Source organism: Anthonomus grandis, chromosome 2 (genome assembly GCF_022605725.1).
Source record: "Anthonomus grandis grandis chromosome 2, icAntGran1.3, whole genome shotgun sequence".
NCBI lineage: Eukaryota > Metazoa > Arthropoda > Insecta > Coleoptera > Curculionidae > Anthonomus > Anthonomus grandis.
Genome location: NC_065547.1, coordinates 41,310,826 through 41,329,662, shown reverse-complemented (window position 1 = coordinate 41,329,662; position 18,837 = coordinate 41,310,826). Strand labels below are relative to the sequence as shown.

The 18,837-nt window shown below is 34.0% G+C and overlaps 2 protein-coding genes and 1 pseudogene across 3 annotated transcripts in view; 2 read left to right on the top strand and 1 right to left on the bottom strand.

Annotated features, from left to right (window-relative positions):
* Positions 1-4,394, top strand: part of LOC126750647 (uncharacterized) — a 15,129-nt gene extending 10,735 nt beyond the window's left edge. The window contains exon 8 of the mRNA XM_050460314.1: positions 3,702-4,394. Coding sequence (XP_050316271.1) covers positions 3,702-4,221 — 520 coding nt within the window. The 3' untranslated portion in view covers positions 4,222-4,394. The remainder of the gene's footprint in view (positions 1-3,701) is intronic.
* Positions 4,395-5,821: 1,427 nt separating this feature from the next.
* LOC126750572 (tigger transposable element-derived protein 6-like) lies at positions 5,822-7,319 on the top strand (annotated as a pseudogene).
* Positions 7,320-12,664: 5,345 nt separating this feature from the next.
* LOC126750648 (glucose dehydrogenase [FAD, quinone]-like) lies at positions 12,665-18,516 on the bottom strand. Of its 2 annotated transcripts, none has more exons than XM_050460317.1 (10): positions 18,214-18,516; positions 14,864-15,066; positions 14,514-14,811; positions 14,348-14,463; positions 14,069-14,297; positions 13,898-14,012; positions 13,727-13,845; positions 13,144-13,404; positions 12,949-13,091; positions 12,665-12,895 (listed from the first exon to the last, which is right to left on the bottom strand). In XM_050460317.1, the coding sequence occupies exons 1-10, from the start codon at positions 18,362-18,364 to the stop codon at positions 12,710-12,712; spliced, it is 1,821 nt and encodes a 606-aa protein (XP_050316274.1). In that variant the 5' UTR covers positions 18,365-18,516; the 3' UTR covers positions 12,665-12,709. The 2 variants fall into 2 exon arrangements, with proteins under 2 accessions (XP_050316274.1, XP_050316273.1); XM_050460316.1 differs by having other exon boundaries at positions 13,144-13,413; positions 18,214-18,515.
* Positions 18,517-18,837: the final 321 nt, after the last annotated feature.

Sequence of the window (18,837 nt, the reverse complement as noted above, 5' to 3'; positions counted from 1 at the left end):
ATTTTCTTATTAGGATTTGTTACACACATTATAGTTTTGCACTGTATAGGGAATAAAAATAATATAATTTTTATTTAAATAATAAGGGTTTTTAGGGAAAAATGCGATATGCCTTAGTGCGAGAAAAAAAAAGTACCTACCTATCTATTTTTTTTTTCCTAAAGGGGCGTATATCTCATCAGTAGGAATTCCTATTAATGCAATATAGGTATAGGCCCCCAAAAGACGCTCCTAAAAACATTTTTCAAAAGACAAAATACTGTCCCAAAGAGTATGAAAGTAAATACCACACTCTCGAAACAAAAATCGACGGGTCCGACTAGACTTTAAAAAAAATTGAAACCCCTTATAAGGTAGGCATGTAGTAATAAAACAAAACATATTTTATTACTACCAGATATATCCGTAAAATAACTCAATAACGTGTCACAAGTATAATTAAATCTATCAAAATCAAAACAACCATTCCGTTCGGCTTCAAAAACCTAATATCTAAATACAATCAATACAGGATAATAATATAAAGTGCAAGTACATATTTAAATGAACCGACGGGGCCACGGGGCGATCAGGCGACGGGGCGAAACAGTGCGCTCCATCGGAAAAGTTGTTACGTAGACACTTGTTGACTACGCGGGATTTAGGTGTGCTTATATTTATAAGGTAGGAAGTGGGCTGCTATTGGTCACGAGTCCAGCAGCAGTCTCCGCCCACCCAGAACGATATTGATGCTAGTGTTGTAAAAATCCGGATTAATTCAATATCCGGACAATATTGATTCGGATGAATTGAAAATTCGGTTTTTTCATCCGGATTAATTCATCCGCTCGATGTCTCGCCCGTTCGGCAAATTATGCCATGTTTCGGGCTCGATGCTCGACCGTCCGATAAACGTTTTTTATAGCTGTTTTTCGAGTATAAGGTATGCATTATGCAACCTATTAGGCATTTCGTTTTTACGGATTTCTTCATGATGTTAAAACTAAAATGGCTAATTATGTATGTAATAAATCAAGTGTATTTTAAACGATGCAAAATATCAATACAAAAATGCTTTGTTTACAAAAAAACTTCTGAAAGTCAGGCGACCCTTATTGCCGATTGCCGGGTTATTTGTCCGGACGATTTAATTCGGATTCTCTTAGCCGGTGGAACGTGGAACTTCGTGAGCCTCGTGCAAGCTTTTATTTCATTGTCGGGCGGCGTGTATCCGGACGAGTTAGATATCCGGATTGATTCGGAATAATTTGATATTCGGATTGAACGGACGATTAATCCGGACTCTTCGCATCACTAATTGATGCAGCCGTTTAGAAGCGGTCGGATTGGGATGCCCTTGAGAACACGTATGATTTGTAAACGGAGCGTATTTTATTGTTTGCTTGTGTATAAGCCCGGTTGATGCTTATGCCACCGAGCGTTCCCTCAATTACAGTTTTGTGGTTAGAAAACTCCCTTCCAGGGCTTGTTTGGCAAATAAAGAGCATCCTTACATCTCACATTATATTTATTAAAATCACTTACTTTGGAGAAATGTTCTGATCATTTTTAAATATGTATAACAATAATTTAAATATATAAATTCCGGGCATTGTTAAAATATTATATTTTTGAAATGTTTCATAGCAGCTCTCATTATATTTCAAACCAAAAATCAGTCTCATAAATCTTTTCTGAAATACAAATACCTTGTGTGCCTCTGATCTATTACCCAAACAGCAACATGTGAGGTCAAGAGAGGGTACACTATACCATAGTATACACTCAGTAGACCCTTCATCCTAGATGCCTTTTAAGGGTAAACAATGAAAAATACAGTCCAAATAGTTTGCTGCATATCTCGTCAATTTGAGAAAGAAAAGATAGGTCTATTATGCATCCCAAAAACTTACCTGACGATTCGCAGACCATTGAAACAGTATCTAAAACCACAGAAAAACTCTGAGCCTCCAGCACATTCTTTGAGAAACTTATGAATTTAGTTTTTTCTAAATTTATTATTAAGGTGATTTCCCTCACACCAATCGGTAAACTTTTTTATAATAGAGCAGGCCACCCTGTAAAGTTCCAAGTTCGCAGTTATACTGACTTGAGAAATCATCACCCACTTTTACAACTAAGGATCTGTCGGTCATATATGATATACGAGTTTGCATAATACTCGCCGTTGATAGTTTTACCTTTTTCAAGATAGTCAATGAACATTATCACTCGCGCATCCCAAAAAACCAACGCCATGACCTTGCCTGCAGATGAAACGGTTTTCGCCTTCTTTGGAGCCGGTTCTCGCGTTTGAGTCCATTGTTTTGATTGTTCTTTTGTCTCAGGTGTGAAGTGATGGACCCCTGTTTCATCCATGGTTTTGAAACGACGCAAAAATTCTGCTTTGTTGCTATTAAATTTCTTCCGCTAAACATTCAATTGAAACATCTTCACGACACTGTTTTTGCACGAGTGTGAGCAAACGCGGCACCCATCTTGCACACAGCTTTCTCATGTCAAAATTTTCAGTTAATATGCGATGTACCGCACTTTTTGAAATGTCTACTATGTCCGCTAGCTCGCGCACTTTCCGTCGACGATCATCCAGTACCACTTTGTGAATTTTCTTTAAAATTTCTGGAGTCGTCAGCTCATTTGGTAGACCACTGCGATGCTCGTCTTGGCAGCTCGTACGGCCTCGTTTAAACTGCTACCCAATATTTTACTGTTGTTAACGAAGGAGTAGACTCACCCAGAGTAGAATCCAGTTCAGCTTTTATATTGGTTGGGCTGAGGACTTTAATAAAAATTTTCCTAAACTTTTTTTAAAAACTTTAATAAAAGTATTGTATCACATAATGATGACCAATTTTCTCCATTTTCACAAATTCACTGAATTCACGTTCAGCCAGCAATAGGGCTGTCAAACAAATACTAAACAACGTGGCGGCGTCTTCAAACTTGAAACATATGCTTTATAGATTGTATACTTTCTAATACACTGAATTTTTCAAACTACTACCGACATCTCTATTAGGATCACCTTTTTTAAACACCGGAATAACTTTGGAACACTTCAACTGTGTGGGAAACACTTCCTCTGCCACCGATTTGTTCATTAATAATGCCAGGTATGGCAAAATTAAATCATAACATTGTTCTAAAATTTTTGCTGGGACCTAGTCAAGTCCTTAAACCTTTTACAACCTAAGAGATTTCGTCTAAGCTTACAGGCTTAAAATAAAGAGTATTTGTTATATATTCTTGTGGGACACTATAATTTTTATTACTTAATTTTGAATTATCTGTTTTTTACTGAATTGGCGAAATAGTCTCCGAACAACTCTGCGGTTTTTTTATTATTATCTGTAATGGCAATAATGGAATCTTTGTTATTTTTTATTTGTCTGCTCAACTTTTCATTTGTAATGTTCCAAAGCATTCTTGTTCTATTCCTAGAGTTACAAATTTTGCTTTTCATCTTGTATATTTTTCTCAACAACTTTCTTTAAATTTTTATAATAATTATTTAAAGAATTCGTCTGCTTTCTTAACCAATTTAGCGATTTTAATTTATCTAAGTTTACTAGAACTTAGAAGTACGTGTATACTTTTCAATTCTTGATTAAAATAAGTACCTACCTAAGAAAAAAATACTTAAACCAAAAATTAGGCAAGTTTCTTTACTTGCTCCAGATAAATTAATTTCAATTTTTCAGAGAAGTAATGAATAGCATCTCTTGCTACTGCGGCACAGGCGACAAACTCCCCAAACCCGTCTTTGACAACCTTTGCCTCGCCCAAACCCACATGGCCGGTCTCGACTTGTCCACCGAACTCTACCTATCCGCCCTCGACCTCGAACTACATTCCTCCAAAGAGTTCTGGCTGGATATCGTGAAAAAACTCTGGCCTCAATACAGAAGTTTTAAATACGACCAAAAAGTGGACGCGCATCCCTGTCACTTTTCTCAAATCATATCAGACGAGTGGGGCGCGGCTTATTATTCGCACATTTGGTCGAGAATGATCGCCGCTGACGTCTACAGTGCGTTTTACGAAGTGAAAGATGACCCGCAGCAAATTAAGGACGTCGGAAAGCGGTATCGTGATACCTTTTTGGCTTTGGGTGGTAGTCAGCACTCTGGTAAGATATTTAGGGAGTTTAGGGGTAGGGATCCGTCACACAAGGCCCTCCTTAAAACTCTAGGGTTGAAAAAGTCTAAAGAAAGTCAGTGAGTTTAATAGTTTATTATTTTTATATCCGATTTTTAGTGATATGTGTCGGTTCAGAGATGGCCTTTGTTATTTGTTGTGATATTGTATCAAATAGGCCATAAGATGGTTAAGCTATAGATTGTTTATACGTTAAGGAAGTTGTAAATAGTTATGATAATAAACTGAAGTAATTATATGGTTTATTTATTTCAAAGAAGCCCTAGAAGTCAAAAAGTGCATATATGTTAAATTGGAACTGGATTTGATGATAATATAAACCTTTTTATTATATCAATTGTATACATCAACTAATGGAAAATAAACATATTCAATACATCAACTGTATATACCTATATCAAAATCGTCCTATAAGTTAACATATTTTTGCGGTAAGTACAACCCACATAAAAAAGTCATTAATCCTATACCAAACTATCAATTAAAATATCGTTATGGGGAGTTGATATTGGTTATTATGTATTTCTACCTTCTTTAAATACTACCTTTTGGTCCCTAGCTCATTTTGCAAAACTTCACAATGGCGGCGGGACACCATTGTGAATATTAAGGCATTACTTCTACACATAGCAAAATGGCAGCCTTTCAAGATCTTATTTTTCGCATTTTTATTTCCATTTAAAATAATTAAACTTTAGGTAACATAGTAGAAATGGAACTATTTCACTACAAAAGATGTTGAAAATGTCCACCGTTAACATCAAGTCAGTAAAATAATCTATTAGAGAACATTTTGGAAAGTGGCAACATCAATATTTCGACATGCATCAATTATTCTTTGACGTAGCTCGAAGATAGATTCTAGCTGAGTGACGTAGATTTTTTGTTTCAAGTAGCCCCATAAAAAAAGTCCAGAGGTGTAGGATCGGGCGACCTGGCTGGCCACTCGATAGGCCCTCGATGATCAATCCACCGATTAGGGTAAGTATTAGTCAAATATTCTCTAATATTTCTGCTAAAGTGAGGCGGTGCCCCATCGTGTTGAAAAACTGTTTCTAACTCAAATTCATGAGGATTGTCTTCAATAATCTTAAGGTTCAGTGGTTCTACTGTATTTTCCAAAATGTTTAAGTAAAGGTCCCCTGTCAAATTTTGGTCTTCAAAGAGAGGCCCAACAATGTGATTCCCTATAATTTGCCAATGGCGTCCCGCCGCCATTTTGAAATGTTGCAAAAGGCATTTAAAAGATACGAGGGGAGGGGGACCATTAGGAGCCACACTATATATAGTGAAAGCTCTCCTTGCGAACAGGTCCTATAAGCGGACAAAGTTCCTGGAACCGAATTTCAGCATATCATTTTCAATTTTAAATGCATTCCGATAAGCGGACGCTCTTATAAACGGACGCGGACACTAGATTTGTCTGTATGTGATCAAAAAATCTCCCATAAGCGGACGCGAAACTCTAATACCCGGACGATTTTTAGTTCCGCTTATTGCAATGCACATATCTGCATACATAAAATTCGGTAATTCCCCGATTTATATTAGGTGATTCCCCATTTACGCATTTCGTTGGCTAGCCAGTATGTAATCTTGTGGTTTATCTTCAGTTCAGGCAAATTCGTAGTTGATTGAAATATTTTATTATTATAACTGTAAAATGGCACCAAAAAAAAGAATGCTCTCGTTAAAGGAAAAGATGGAAGTTGTTAACGTATTAGACAGAGAAAGTGTTTCAGTTCGTCATTTGGCAAAGAGGTTTAATATTGGGGAAACGCAGCTGAAATTGCCAAAAATAAGGAAGATATCAAGAGTAAATGGCAATTAGAAACGAATATAAATCAAAGGAAGGATTTTTTAAAGAAGGAAGGTTTTGCTATAGACAAAACTTGTTTTGAGTTGTTTGTGAAGGCTAGAAGTCAGAACATTCCAATTTCAGGGCCGTTAGTGAAAATGAAAGCTAAAGAAATCTCCATTACTTTGGGCTATAATAACTTCAGTGCGTCCGACGCGACGGGTGGCTGCAAAAGTGGCGCAAGAGACATAGTTTCAAATGCTGCATATCAGGCGAAGCTGCTGCAATAAATCAAGTTGATTTGTCACAATTTTTGGAGAAACTGCCGTCCATGTTGCTTGGCTACAAACCAGAAGACGTGTACAACGCAGATGAAAGTGGACTTTTTTTTCGCGCATTGCCCGACAAAACTCTATCCCTTAAAGGAGAAACATGTGTGGGTGGAAAGTTGTCTAAAGATAGACTAACCATTTTATTCTGTGCAAATATGGCCGGTGAAAAATGCGATTTGATTGTCATCGGGAAACCGGCTCGTCCCCGCGCTTTAAAAAACGTGGCTATTAAGGATCTACCAGCGACTTGGAAATCCAACAGAAAGGCATGGATGACCCGAGAAATCATGTCTGAGTGGTTACTGGAATTCGACCGGAAAGTGGGAATCCAAAAAAGGCAAGTTCTTTTATTTTTAGACAATGCATGCTCTCATCCTCGTGATCTGAAAATGAAAAATGTGAAAATTATATTTTTACCGCCAAACACAACTTCAGTTTGTCAGCCCTTGGATCAAGGTATTATACAGAACTTTAAATTTTATTATCGGCATTTGATTTTAAAACATATTTTAACAAAAATTCACGATGTCCAAAGCTTATCTGAGCTTACAAAGTCTATTAATGTGTTAGAAGCTTTGTATTTTATAAAAACAGCATGGGATAAAGTAAATTCCTCTACAATTAAGAACTGTTTTGGCAAAGCTGGATTCAGAAAAAGTGGATGTAGCTCAGAATTTGCTGAGCAAAATTATTGCGATGCTAAAGACGATCTGCCCTTAGCGACACTTGCTGAGTTACTGCGACATGCCAAACATTTAGGAGTAGCAGACCCCCAGAAAGTAGATAATTTCCTGGCCTTAGACAATAACATAACAACAGAAGAACATGCCATTGACAACTTTTCGAATTTGGATGTAGAAAGCCCAGGCCAACTTGAATATGGTAGTCCAAAGGACTCAGAAGAAGAAGTGGAACTGGTGGACTCACTAAGAGGTTCAAAAACTATAAATTCATATGGGGAAGCTCTAAATCATATTTCTATATTGAAAAAAAATTGCAAAAAGATGATTTCCCTGCATTTCAACATTTAAAAAATTTAGAAAGTTATTACGAAAATTGTCTCCTTCAGCAAAAGATGGTGAAATTTCGTCAGACAAAAATTTTAAACTTTTTTCAAAAAGCTAGAGAATAATGTTCTTTTTTTTTTTTAATTTTCGTACCATGTATTGAAGCATTTATGTTTTTGTATGCGTATACATACATATAGATATACATACATATAGCATAATTACATACTTTAAAAATGTGGCGAGTTTCTGTTTCATTTTACTCATGATTATGTATTACCTCATTTCCTCATGATTATATGCCCCGTTATTTATACTCTATACTCACATACTCTCTTTTAAACGGACACCTCCCATAAACGGACAAAGTTACGGAACCGTGAGTGTCCGCTTATGGGAGCTTTCACTGTATATAATTACATGCAAATTGGCTTGTTCTTTTAACCTTTGACTATGTGGAGATTGTTTATGATTCTTACCTTAAAGGACCTCCAGCAAAACGTAGAGTATACAAAATTATTGGAACATGGATTTTATATTAATATTACATTTGTCTTCGTTAATCGATTCTTCTTTTAATTCGTTGTATCCATTTCTCCTGAAATATTTGTGTTCTCTCCGTTTACAGCATATCTTTTTGTCAGGTTTTATCATGTAGTAGTTACTTTTAATCATTTAAAATACATTATTATTATTATTAAGGAGTCTTTCAGTCCTTTTTGGAACACCAGAAGATTTTGAGCTTAAAGAAGTTTATATTCTCATTAATGATTAAAGCCGTTAAAATCAAAACGCCTTTGGAAAACTGGTGTCCAATGGACGGGGATGGGTATTCATCTTCTATTATACTGTGTATAATATAATGTATTAATACTTGTATGTACTCTTCTATTTTTGCAAACACACACATACTTCCAAAGAAGACTGTCGAAATTGTGTCATCCCTGAAAACTGGTCTGCATCATTCCATTTTTTGCAGTTTGAATAGAATTCTTATAAGCATATACCTGAAGCAGAAAAACCTTTGAATCCGTTCGCAGTTATCCCAACAAAGTAAGTATTCTATATAATATTAGGTGACATCGAGTTAATATCGTTGCTTTCTCACACTGGTTTGGAAAAAATTTTGTCGCTATAAGCTAAAGTTTACAACATAATCACTCGATTGAAGTTAATTATCAATCACAATTCCTAACATTTTGGTGCTCATGCTGCATAGAATTAGTTTCTCAGAGGTTGTAAATAAACTAAGTAACATTGATTTTTGTTGTCTGCACAAAATGCAAAAGCATTGTTTTTTCTTTGTAATTCAATAAAATAGATCTGTTCTGTCTAAATAAATTTTGAATGTACTGACAATTCCTGATCGCTATATTATGTGCTAGCTGTGGTAAAGATATTAGTGTCAGCGGAATAGCAAAATGCCTTTTTTTTCAAAATCAGGTTTATAAACAAACATAAAATCTGATTTGAGCAGATTATTATATTTATACCATCCACTCCAAAAGAGGATGTGTTCTTAATCGAATAAGTAATATTGCTACTGCTACATCTTGTATATTCAATGGACTTAAGAAGAGAAGGAGGTAAAATTATTAAATATTACATTCCTATTAAGGTATCCCTTGTCAATATTGTCTGGATTACTGTGATGTAAGGTAATCATTAAGTTGGTAATGCAGAACCACTTTCTAGATGAATAATATTTATGATTTACCAAGAAGAATTTTTCTGTTAATAATTCTTTTCTGTTTCTTAAAAGTAGATCATCGACTAAAAAATTGCAAAGCAAGATTTTATCAAACTAACAGTGGTTTGATCTTACTAATTTTACCTTGAATGTTAGCAAAACATTTTTTTTAGTTTAAATAAAAGCATTTTAAATTTATCAGGTTCGATGATAATAACAGACCAAATCGATGAAATACTTAGGGAGTGTCATTAAATATGGGATGTTTGAATGAAAGCTTTAATAGGTAATTTAAGGTATTGAGTCTCTAGATTTAAATTTCTTAGAGAATATTTAAAGGTCACAGATCTAAAAACTCTACTTCCTCTATGCATTTTTCCAGTAACATCTAATCTAAGTATGTGAAGGAGAGGTGTAAAGAAATAATATTAAAAATGTTTAATTTAACCTTACAAAAATATATAATTAATTTAGGATTATATGCAATAAGAAAATCATAAATCTGAATCTTGATTTATAAGCATAAAACAACTATATTGATAAAAATACCTTTGATTTTTTTAAGGGAAAGAACCTCGAAACTTTCGGTCTTATTAACATAAAACTAGAAATCTAGTTAATAAAAAAACTACTATGTGTAAAACAGTAATAGCAAGTAAAAATATGAACTGGATAGCTCCTAATTATACGACTATTACTCCTAATTATTGTATATAGTTCTTGATGACACAAAAACAATTAGATACTTATAAATAATAAAATAAACGTTACTACTAGTTTTGTTTTACTTCATTTTGTATATATAAAGTTATAATAATATATGAGATTAGTGAAATAAAAGCAAAGAAAACAAGAATTAAGAACCAAATTTTGAAGAAATGCCGACTAAACTTGTTTCAGAAAGTGTCTTTTATTTTTTAACAAATCTAAAGCTGGAAAAAAAAAAAAAAAGCTCTCCCGAAAGCTTCGAACATACCTCGTAGTCCATAAAAAAACGGAATATTTCCAATGATCAATTATATTAAGCCTACCCTGAGATTATACATATGAAGGATCAGGGGGAAAAAGCAGGTAAGTCAATTGTTCACGAAACTGAGAAAAACACAATTTAATGTTAAAAACGGTACAAAATCAGTATGAGAGCTTATCAAAAGACTGTTTATAAAAAAAACTACAGTATTATGTTCTAAGAAAGTAAAAAGCGAGTTTCCATGATGTCGGTTGTATCCAGATTGATCCAGACCTGAAAAAAAACCACATCTCATCACACATTTGATCGGCTGCGTTTTAAAAGGGCATTTAGCGGCATACTTTAATAGCAACATTGCCTTCGAATCCAATACAATTATTTTAGTAACACTGACCACAGTAAAAGGGGATGGTTTCAATCGTGATAATTTCACCATTTCTTCAAAATCTTTTGGTATTTCCATTCATCGCACTCCAAGTATGAGTGTCCACGTATAGGAAATGTAATTTTAATGTCTATGAGGCCATGGATGCGATTGTTCGTTAAGTAATGAATGAATCTAAATATCGTGTAGTTTTGGTTCTACCCTCCTACAGAATCACAGAAAATTTCCAATTCCTGAACTTCGTCATCCAAATAGTTCATAATAAAATAAAAAAGGAATGAGGCCACTTCGTTCGGTCCTTTTTTGGCAACACTTTCATCGTACACGTAAAAAATGGAGTCACCAGTTGCAAGAACGTGGACATTGAAGGAGTACATAGAAAGTTGACGTTTATAATATACATCGTTGGTAGCTATCTGCGGCAGGGAGACATTTTTAGCGAAATCTATGCAAATAGCTTCTTTCTTTTTATTTTTTCTTGTCTGGATTTTGGCTTTCTTCTTATGGTTGTAAAAACATTCCACCCTCTTCTTATGAAGAATATTGTTTGTTGTTTGCTGTTGAATTTGTTGTTTATCAGTTTCCGCAGATAAAGCTTTAACTTTTGCTGTATATTCTTCACAAGTTGCACAAGTGTCCGTGCGGGGATACCCAAAAGAAATATTAAATTTCGTGTTGAAATTTATCCGGTGAATATCGTAAGATACCACTGCTGCAGGGTGATGTAATTCTTTGAATAGGTTATACATTTTCTTTATGTTTAGACTTTCTGGCAAATAAGTTTTGCCTGAATCTTTGAGGCTATAATGACTCTGGCAACTCTTAAAACTTTTGATATGGTTCTCAACCAGAGCTGCAGTGACCCTATTTAGCTGTCTGTGTTCCTTAGAATGCTTACCCCTTCGATCCTTAGGTGCAAAACCCATTGATTTTAAACTTTTCTGCACATAGTAAATCTTATTTTTGCTAATGCCATGTAATGAGCAAAATGCCTTTGCACATACAGTAATATCAACCTTATTTCCCGCCTCGTCGGTGACTCGAACTCTATACGAAAAACTAGCATCGCGCAACTTCGCCTCCTCTTCTTCCTTTCGAGGTCGTCTCTGTGCCACGTGTCCTACAGTAACTAGCTCAGCCAGGTACATATTTTGTTCATCGTGGGATTGTAACTGGTTAAAGTAGCGTAATATATCTTTTCTGTTATGTTCAGAGATTGAATCATAATACTTAAATCGTTTGCAATGGCAAGGGGACCAGCTTCATGTGTCGCAAGTCTTAATTTTTTATTTACATCAGACCAGTTTTCTTCCTTTTTTTTGGCTCACTATGAAGTTTATCACTTTCGTCCGAGCTTGCCATTACGGTATAGTCACAAACACAAAGCTAAACACATGATACAAAACTAACAAAACAATAGTAAACGAAAAACAATCTAACGGCATTAAACGCTGTTGACACATTAATAATGCGGTAGCAGGAACCGTGCCAGGTGGCAATGGCGGCGCGGCGTTTCGTAATAATTACTGACTTGCCTGGTTTTTTCCTCTTTTCGCTTGACTTACTTCTTTTTTTCCCTTATAGTAAAACTTTGAAGTCGTATATCGGATGACTATAGCCTGCTTTTTATCTAGTTTAAGTGTTTCTAAAGATACTTACGCTAATTCTGAACTGAATGAAACGAGAACTGAAGAAACATTGACTTACCTGCTTTTTTCCCCTAACCCTTCATATATACACACATAAAGGAAAAAATAAATAAAACATTATACGTACAGGATTTAAGATGCACAAAAAAATAAATATTTCTTTTCCTAAAAAGACAAACCCAATAAAAGCATTTTTGAAATAACATTTCATTCTTAAACTTAATTTAGTGTTTAATATTTTAATAAAAATTCTTTTGCAAAAGATCTCGGAAAGTTTGAACATAAATTGGGTTAATTAGAATGTTTTATTTAGATATCCTGAAACTTTCTAAAAATTAGCTAATATTGTACCAAACATTCAAAGGCCATTATCGAACATTAGTGAAGTAATTCAGGAATCTCTGTTATATAAGAGATCAATAAGATCCATACTTAGGCAGACTTTATGCTAGCTACATTATATAAAATCAAAAAATTCGTTTCTCAAAAATTAACTGTATTTCAAGTCTTTTTTCAATTGCAAATTAAGAAAAGTTTTCCATTAACCTGAATAAAGGTTTTTTCACACAACTTAATATTTTCCGAGTTCACGGTTTATTTACATTTTCTGTAAATAATAAATATTAATAAATAGTTACGTACACTTCTAAGGGAAAGTATAATAAATACCTTAAATTGCTTAAAATACTTTTAATAACTTTATTAAACTTTATAAATACATCAACATTTGCTCTTAGGTATAAAAATATCAAAAAAAGAACACTTCTTAAAACTTAAATAGTAATTTTTCCTGACTAGATCGGCCGCCATTTCGGCCAGCATCATTATAGGCCCGTTAATATTACCACTCGATTGTGTCGGAAGCACTGATCCATCGGCTACATAGAGCTTGTTAGTCCCTTTCACCTTTAAGTAATTTAAATTAGGGCATTGTACAGCAAAAAATTATAAATTCCAACCTTAAAATCAAAATCCACCACAGCAGATTCATCATCCCTAGACCCCATTTTGCACGTTCCAACTGGGTGGTAAGCTGTTATAGTCAAGTGACGTATGTAACACTCCCAATAACTTTTAGTATTAAATTTGTTCATAGCACATTCTAAAATTTGAAAATTAGTTTTGACAAATGCCAAATACTAGGCATAAGTTACCAGGCAAAACTAGATTGTTAAACTCGGCTCCTAACTCCTGAAACTCCTTGGTTTTAACCAATCTTTGGATTATTTTAATGCCGTTTAAAAGTACTTCCACATCCCGCGGATCACTTAAGTACTGCGGGTCTATAAGGGGCAAATCTTTGAAATCCTTACTTGCAAGTCGTACTGAACCTTTACTTTTAGGATGTAAAAGTACAGGTAAAATTGTCATGGTTTTTTTAGTAATTTTTGAAAAGTATGTGGACCAAAGTTGGTCTGAAATACCTAAAAAATATTAGAAATAGAAGGTTTTTAAACTCAATTAGGTAAATTTTAGAATTTAGGAGTTCCTGATTCATAATTTTGGCAGTTGGTTGAAGCATATTTTCAAACTAAATGTATTATCAAATTTTAACTACTTTAGACAATTTTCATGAAATTATTGAAATATGTATTGGTCAAACCCATTCCAGGTACATATATACAAACTACTCACATATCAGATGATTTCTGAGATGTTTCACTGATCGTATTTAAGTTAACGTTGCTTTAATATTTGTCAAGTCCTGCGTAAATATGCTTGGAATATACTGCTTACCTACAAGTCTCCTTAAATAATGCCCATTATCTTCAGAAATACCAAGAGGCATCACCATAAACTGAAGGTCAGGAGAGCCAAAGTTCTTAAGGGTGTTAAAAAATGCCATTACCTCACACCTGATAAATAAATAAATGCATGCAGTAACTTCATAATCAAAAACAAACCTACCCAGTGGTACTCCATGGACCAGCTCCATTAATAAAATAGTCATAAATAGATACAGGAGAAATCATTTCGGGAATTCCTATGCCTAAACTTTGATTCAATAAAACCAGGTCAAAACCTAAATAAAACTACTTAAGAGTGTAGTTCATTAAAAAAAAAAACAAAATTATATACCAGTGGTAACATGATCTTGCAAATTTTCCCCCACAGGTAAGTTAATTATAGGTGTGATCCCTAAGGATTTCAAATGGGCTTTTGGTCCTATACCAGAGAGCATTAATATTTTAGGACTACCCACTACCCCAGCAGACAAAATAACAGCTTTACTAGCAAAAGCTTTGTAAGTACTTCCTAGGCAATTGTATTGTACTCCATAGGCTTCAAAGTTTCCTTTGAAAAGAACCTAGAAACTAACTTTTAAAGTATAAAAAACCTATGTATTGACAAACCAACCTTCTCTACAATACAACTAGTTTTTATTGAAAGATTATCTCTTTTAGGCCACTTTAATGAATCAGCAGATGTCCATCTTTTGCCTTGGTAAAGATTAGCTTTTGGAATATTAAAACCTAAATTAAAGTGAGCTAAAACCAGTTTTTTAAATTAAGTTTTATATTACCAGGTACACAGTTATAATTATCTTCTATAGTTGAGTATCCTAAAGTTTCTGCAGCCTTTAACATTATCTTAGGAAGTATTGTGGTAAAAGTTAAATCACTTAAGTAAACTGGTCTCTCAGTACAACTTTTAGCTTTATCATTTTCAATTTTTTTAAAATACTGCCAAATATCTGCAATACTATAATCACTTTTATTCTTAAACCATTCATCATAGTCATGCTGATGGCCTCTGACATAGAGCATGTTGTTAAGCATGCTGGTACCTCCAAAGATTTTCCCCATAGGCCACAAGCTAACCTATAAAGTATTATTATTTAAAAGAGTGCAAAATCACAAATTCTCGGCATACATTTCCAGTTAATCCCATGCAAGCATTTTGTTGAGGTACAGTTTTATATTGCCAGTCAAATTCAGTTTGTTGTAAAAGCAAACCAATGGATGGTATGTGCAGAATATCATTGTCGATCATACCCGCTTCAAGTAAGAGAAGTTTATCTTGGCTATTTTTTGATAGTCTGTTAGCTAGAATGGAGCCAGCAGAACCTGCACCAACTAAAATTTAGTCAAAAATATGTTTATTTTTATGTTGACCTTCTATGGATCCATTAGGATTAATGGATTACTAAATGGATCATTTTAGAGGGCTAAGAAATAAAAGGCCTAACTTCAAAAAAAAAAAAAAAAAAAAGAACAATCAAGGCTGTAAGCTTTCTCAGCTTTCCTAAATTAGTTCAAAATTCATATAATATTATTCTGATTATTTAAACAAAATTAGGTAGTACTTAAATATGTAATAATTTAATATAACTAATTTTTTAACATTTGCTTACTATGACTACTAAATTAATGTATATTTTAATAGTCTCTAATATCTAAGACTATAATAATATAAGACAAGACTATTGTATGCTTAGAGCCGATAGTTAATGGCTATAAAAATGGAAATGATTCAAAAACAACCTAAATCCCAAGCTCACAACTCAGGGGTATACTACAGACAAAAGCAAATTAAAAGAGAAATTTATATAGAAAAAGAGGTTTCATGGTTATAAGACCATAATCATTTTAATCATTTTGTTTTTAAATGTATCACCAGATTTTGTTTTTTATACTCTGTGTTTCCCAACAGCAATGAGTTAATATGCAAGAGCTATTAATTAAATAGTTTAGTTTGTTAAATAAGTTTGAGATTGGAGAGGTTTTAATATTTCACATAGTATCACATTAGATACCATATTTATTTAGTTATCTATTTTAGTAATCTAGTTTTTATCGGACTATACTTATTGGTTGACAATTATAAATATAACACTTAAACCTTACAAGAAAATTGGTGTCGATATATTTTCTTTTGGTGTTAAAAAATAACATTTGATTTAATGCTGGAGAAGTGAAACCATAATCTAAAGCACTATGATTTAATTACATAAGTTTTAATGTGTCTCAGTATTCATTGAAAATTCACTGATTTAATAAGGTCAAGAATATTTAGTATCTTTACAAACTTGATAAATATAAGATAAAAATTATTGAACCATTGGCTCTCTTTTTTGTGACAATGCCTTTTATTTCTTCTAAACCTACTGAACTTGGTTCTGCTGCGGTTGTTTTGTTCAATTGATGGCTCTGCTACGAGGCAATTTGCCAGCACGATTTGAGATTCGGGAAAACCGTCAATATGTATCCTATCCAGTATGTACCCTGTTCCCCGAATCGACACTCACTATATTAAATTATCAATCACAATCAAAACTTTTCAATGCACGATGTCGCCTCCCCCACGATGCATCCGGCATCATCCGGCCTGGTTACCGGCGTGAATAGGATCGGCTACCACCGGCAAGGGGTTGGGAAAGGGATTTAAAGGATAGGAAGGACGAACAACGATGTGTTGATGGGATGAAGGATAACGCGGAAGTGGGATAGAAATTTCACAAAGTTTAATTCTGAAATGCATGTTATATGCATCATCTTCTTGGTTTGCTTCCTATCTGCAAGATCGGCAACAACGAGTGCTTGTAGGATATAAGTACTCTGATTACCATCCTATCACCTTGAGAGTTCCTCAGGGTTCAGTTTTGGGGCCTATACTTTTTCTCCTATACATGAGTGATCTTACCAATCTTAATGTACGGGGGAAATTTACTCTATTTGCCAATGATACCACACTTCTTTGGCACAGCCCAGACACAGATACTCTGCGAACTAAATTAGCAACTGAACTTCAGGCAGTAAATCTCTGGTTTGAATCAAACTTGCTGTCACTAAATCCTCAAAAAACCAAATTATTGTGTTTTAAGTGTGCTCTAGACCACGTGCCTTTTTCTAATTCAGTAGTTCAGCAGTTTGATAATACAACATTTTTTGGTATATTCATTGACAGAGAACTCAGATTTGAAGAGCATATCCTCGGTACTTGCAAAAAGGTGTCTGCAGGTTTATTTGCAGTCAGAGTGGCTACCCTGGAGCTTGGCATGGAGTTTGGAAGATCTGTATATTTTTCATTAATTGAATCCCACCTTAGGTATGCCATTTGCTTCTGGGGTAATGCAGCTGCCTACCTTCTACAAATGCTGCTTGTTTTACAGAAGGGTGCTGTATGTTACATCTGTGGGGCTAAACCAAGAGATTCCTGTCGCCCGTTATTTGTTAGACTGGGCATACACACTGTCTTCTCTCTCTACATTCAGGAAGTGGCCTGCTTACTTTTTGCAAATCGCTTTAAATTTATAACCCCAAATCCAAGATACTTGACGCGTCAAGTGAACGCTCTAAATCTTCCAATCCCCTCCTCCACATTAACTAAAAAATCTATTTTCTAAGAGGGAATCAAAATTTTCAATCTTTTACCAGGTGGAATCAGGGAGGCAACATGTATTGACACTTTTAAACGTAAATTGAAAATATTTTTGACCCAAAAATGTTACTATTCACTGGATGAATACTATGTCAACACATTCTAATTTTCCCTAAGTGTAAGTTTACAGTATTTGAATTTTATTTGATTTGTTTGTATGGTTTGAATTCTTTGGTGTCTTATACTTGAGGAGATAATTATGGAATTTAATTTACTTTTTATGTATATTTTTTCTGATGTTTGTTTTGAAACTCGAGTGTGTATCGGGTGTAGTGGTTAAATTTAGTGGTAGTAATTTAAGGTAGCTTTGTTTAGAACAATTTTTCTTTGTTAATAACAATAAAGCATGTTTTTTTTTTAAATTTTTTTATACTAACGGCAAGGGGTAGGACAGGGTCTAGGAAAGGAATCCATAGGATAGGAAAGGACGAGAATAACCATGTGTTGACTGGGTGAAGGATGATGCGGAAGTGGAACTTGGTTATTTATTTTATCATGTGGAGACTAACTCAAATGTTTCAAAGGTTATATTTTAGAGATGTAAGAAGCTAAGGAAAGCTAAGCTATGGAAAACTAGGAACACTCATACTGCTTTATTAATTATTTATGGTGCCTCTCTGGCTATTTGTGAACCTATATTGTACAAGCTTTATGCCACAACAAAATTTTCTATAAGTATCTCTGTGTACTTATAATATATACAGCAAAAAAAAATTATATATTCTATATAATTAATTCAGTACATTTATTCTAGAACAGGTAATTTTTATGGCTTCTAAGCACCTTCATTTATAAGTCACCACATGAGTAATTATCATAATATATAATTAAATATTACTTACCAATAATGTAATCATAGGTATTATTAGGGTCATCCCTATAGAAAAACTTGTATAATATAAAATTATATAAATAAATATACTTTAGGAAACAACCAAACAGGACCACTGATAATAAGTAAACTAAAATTAGAGTGTTTTTTACTAACACCATGTTGATTTTAATCCTAAAAAGTGTTTAAAGGTAAAGATTTTTATAATATGGCGTTTTGTGTTAAACTTTGTACTAAGAACAGGTTTTTTAAACCTAAAAAATTAAAATTTTAAACCATCGTTCATAGTGGGGAATTTGTTTACATTATTTAAACTGTGGCAGAAATTCTAGGTCATATCCTGTTTTCTCTTCTTCTTCTTCTTCATTCGTGTCTCCTGAATTCGCAAGAGACGGTTATAGTGTAAGCAGCTATGGCTGTTTAAAACGATTTCTGTATCTTCGTCTGTAGTACATACATGTATACTGTTATGCATTTTATAAGCCAAGATTTTATTTCAATTTTTGACAGCCACGCCTCCATATACTTATAAACCCCGTAAGAGTAACAATTTATAAGTATATGCACGCCTCCCTGTGTAGTGAGGTTAGGGGTTCTCAGTATCGGGGCACAGTAGTCTGCCTCTCCCACGACG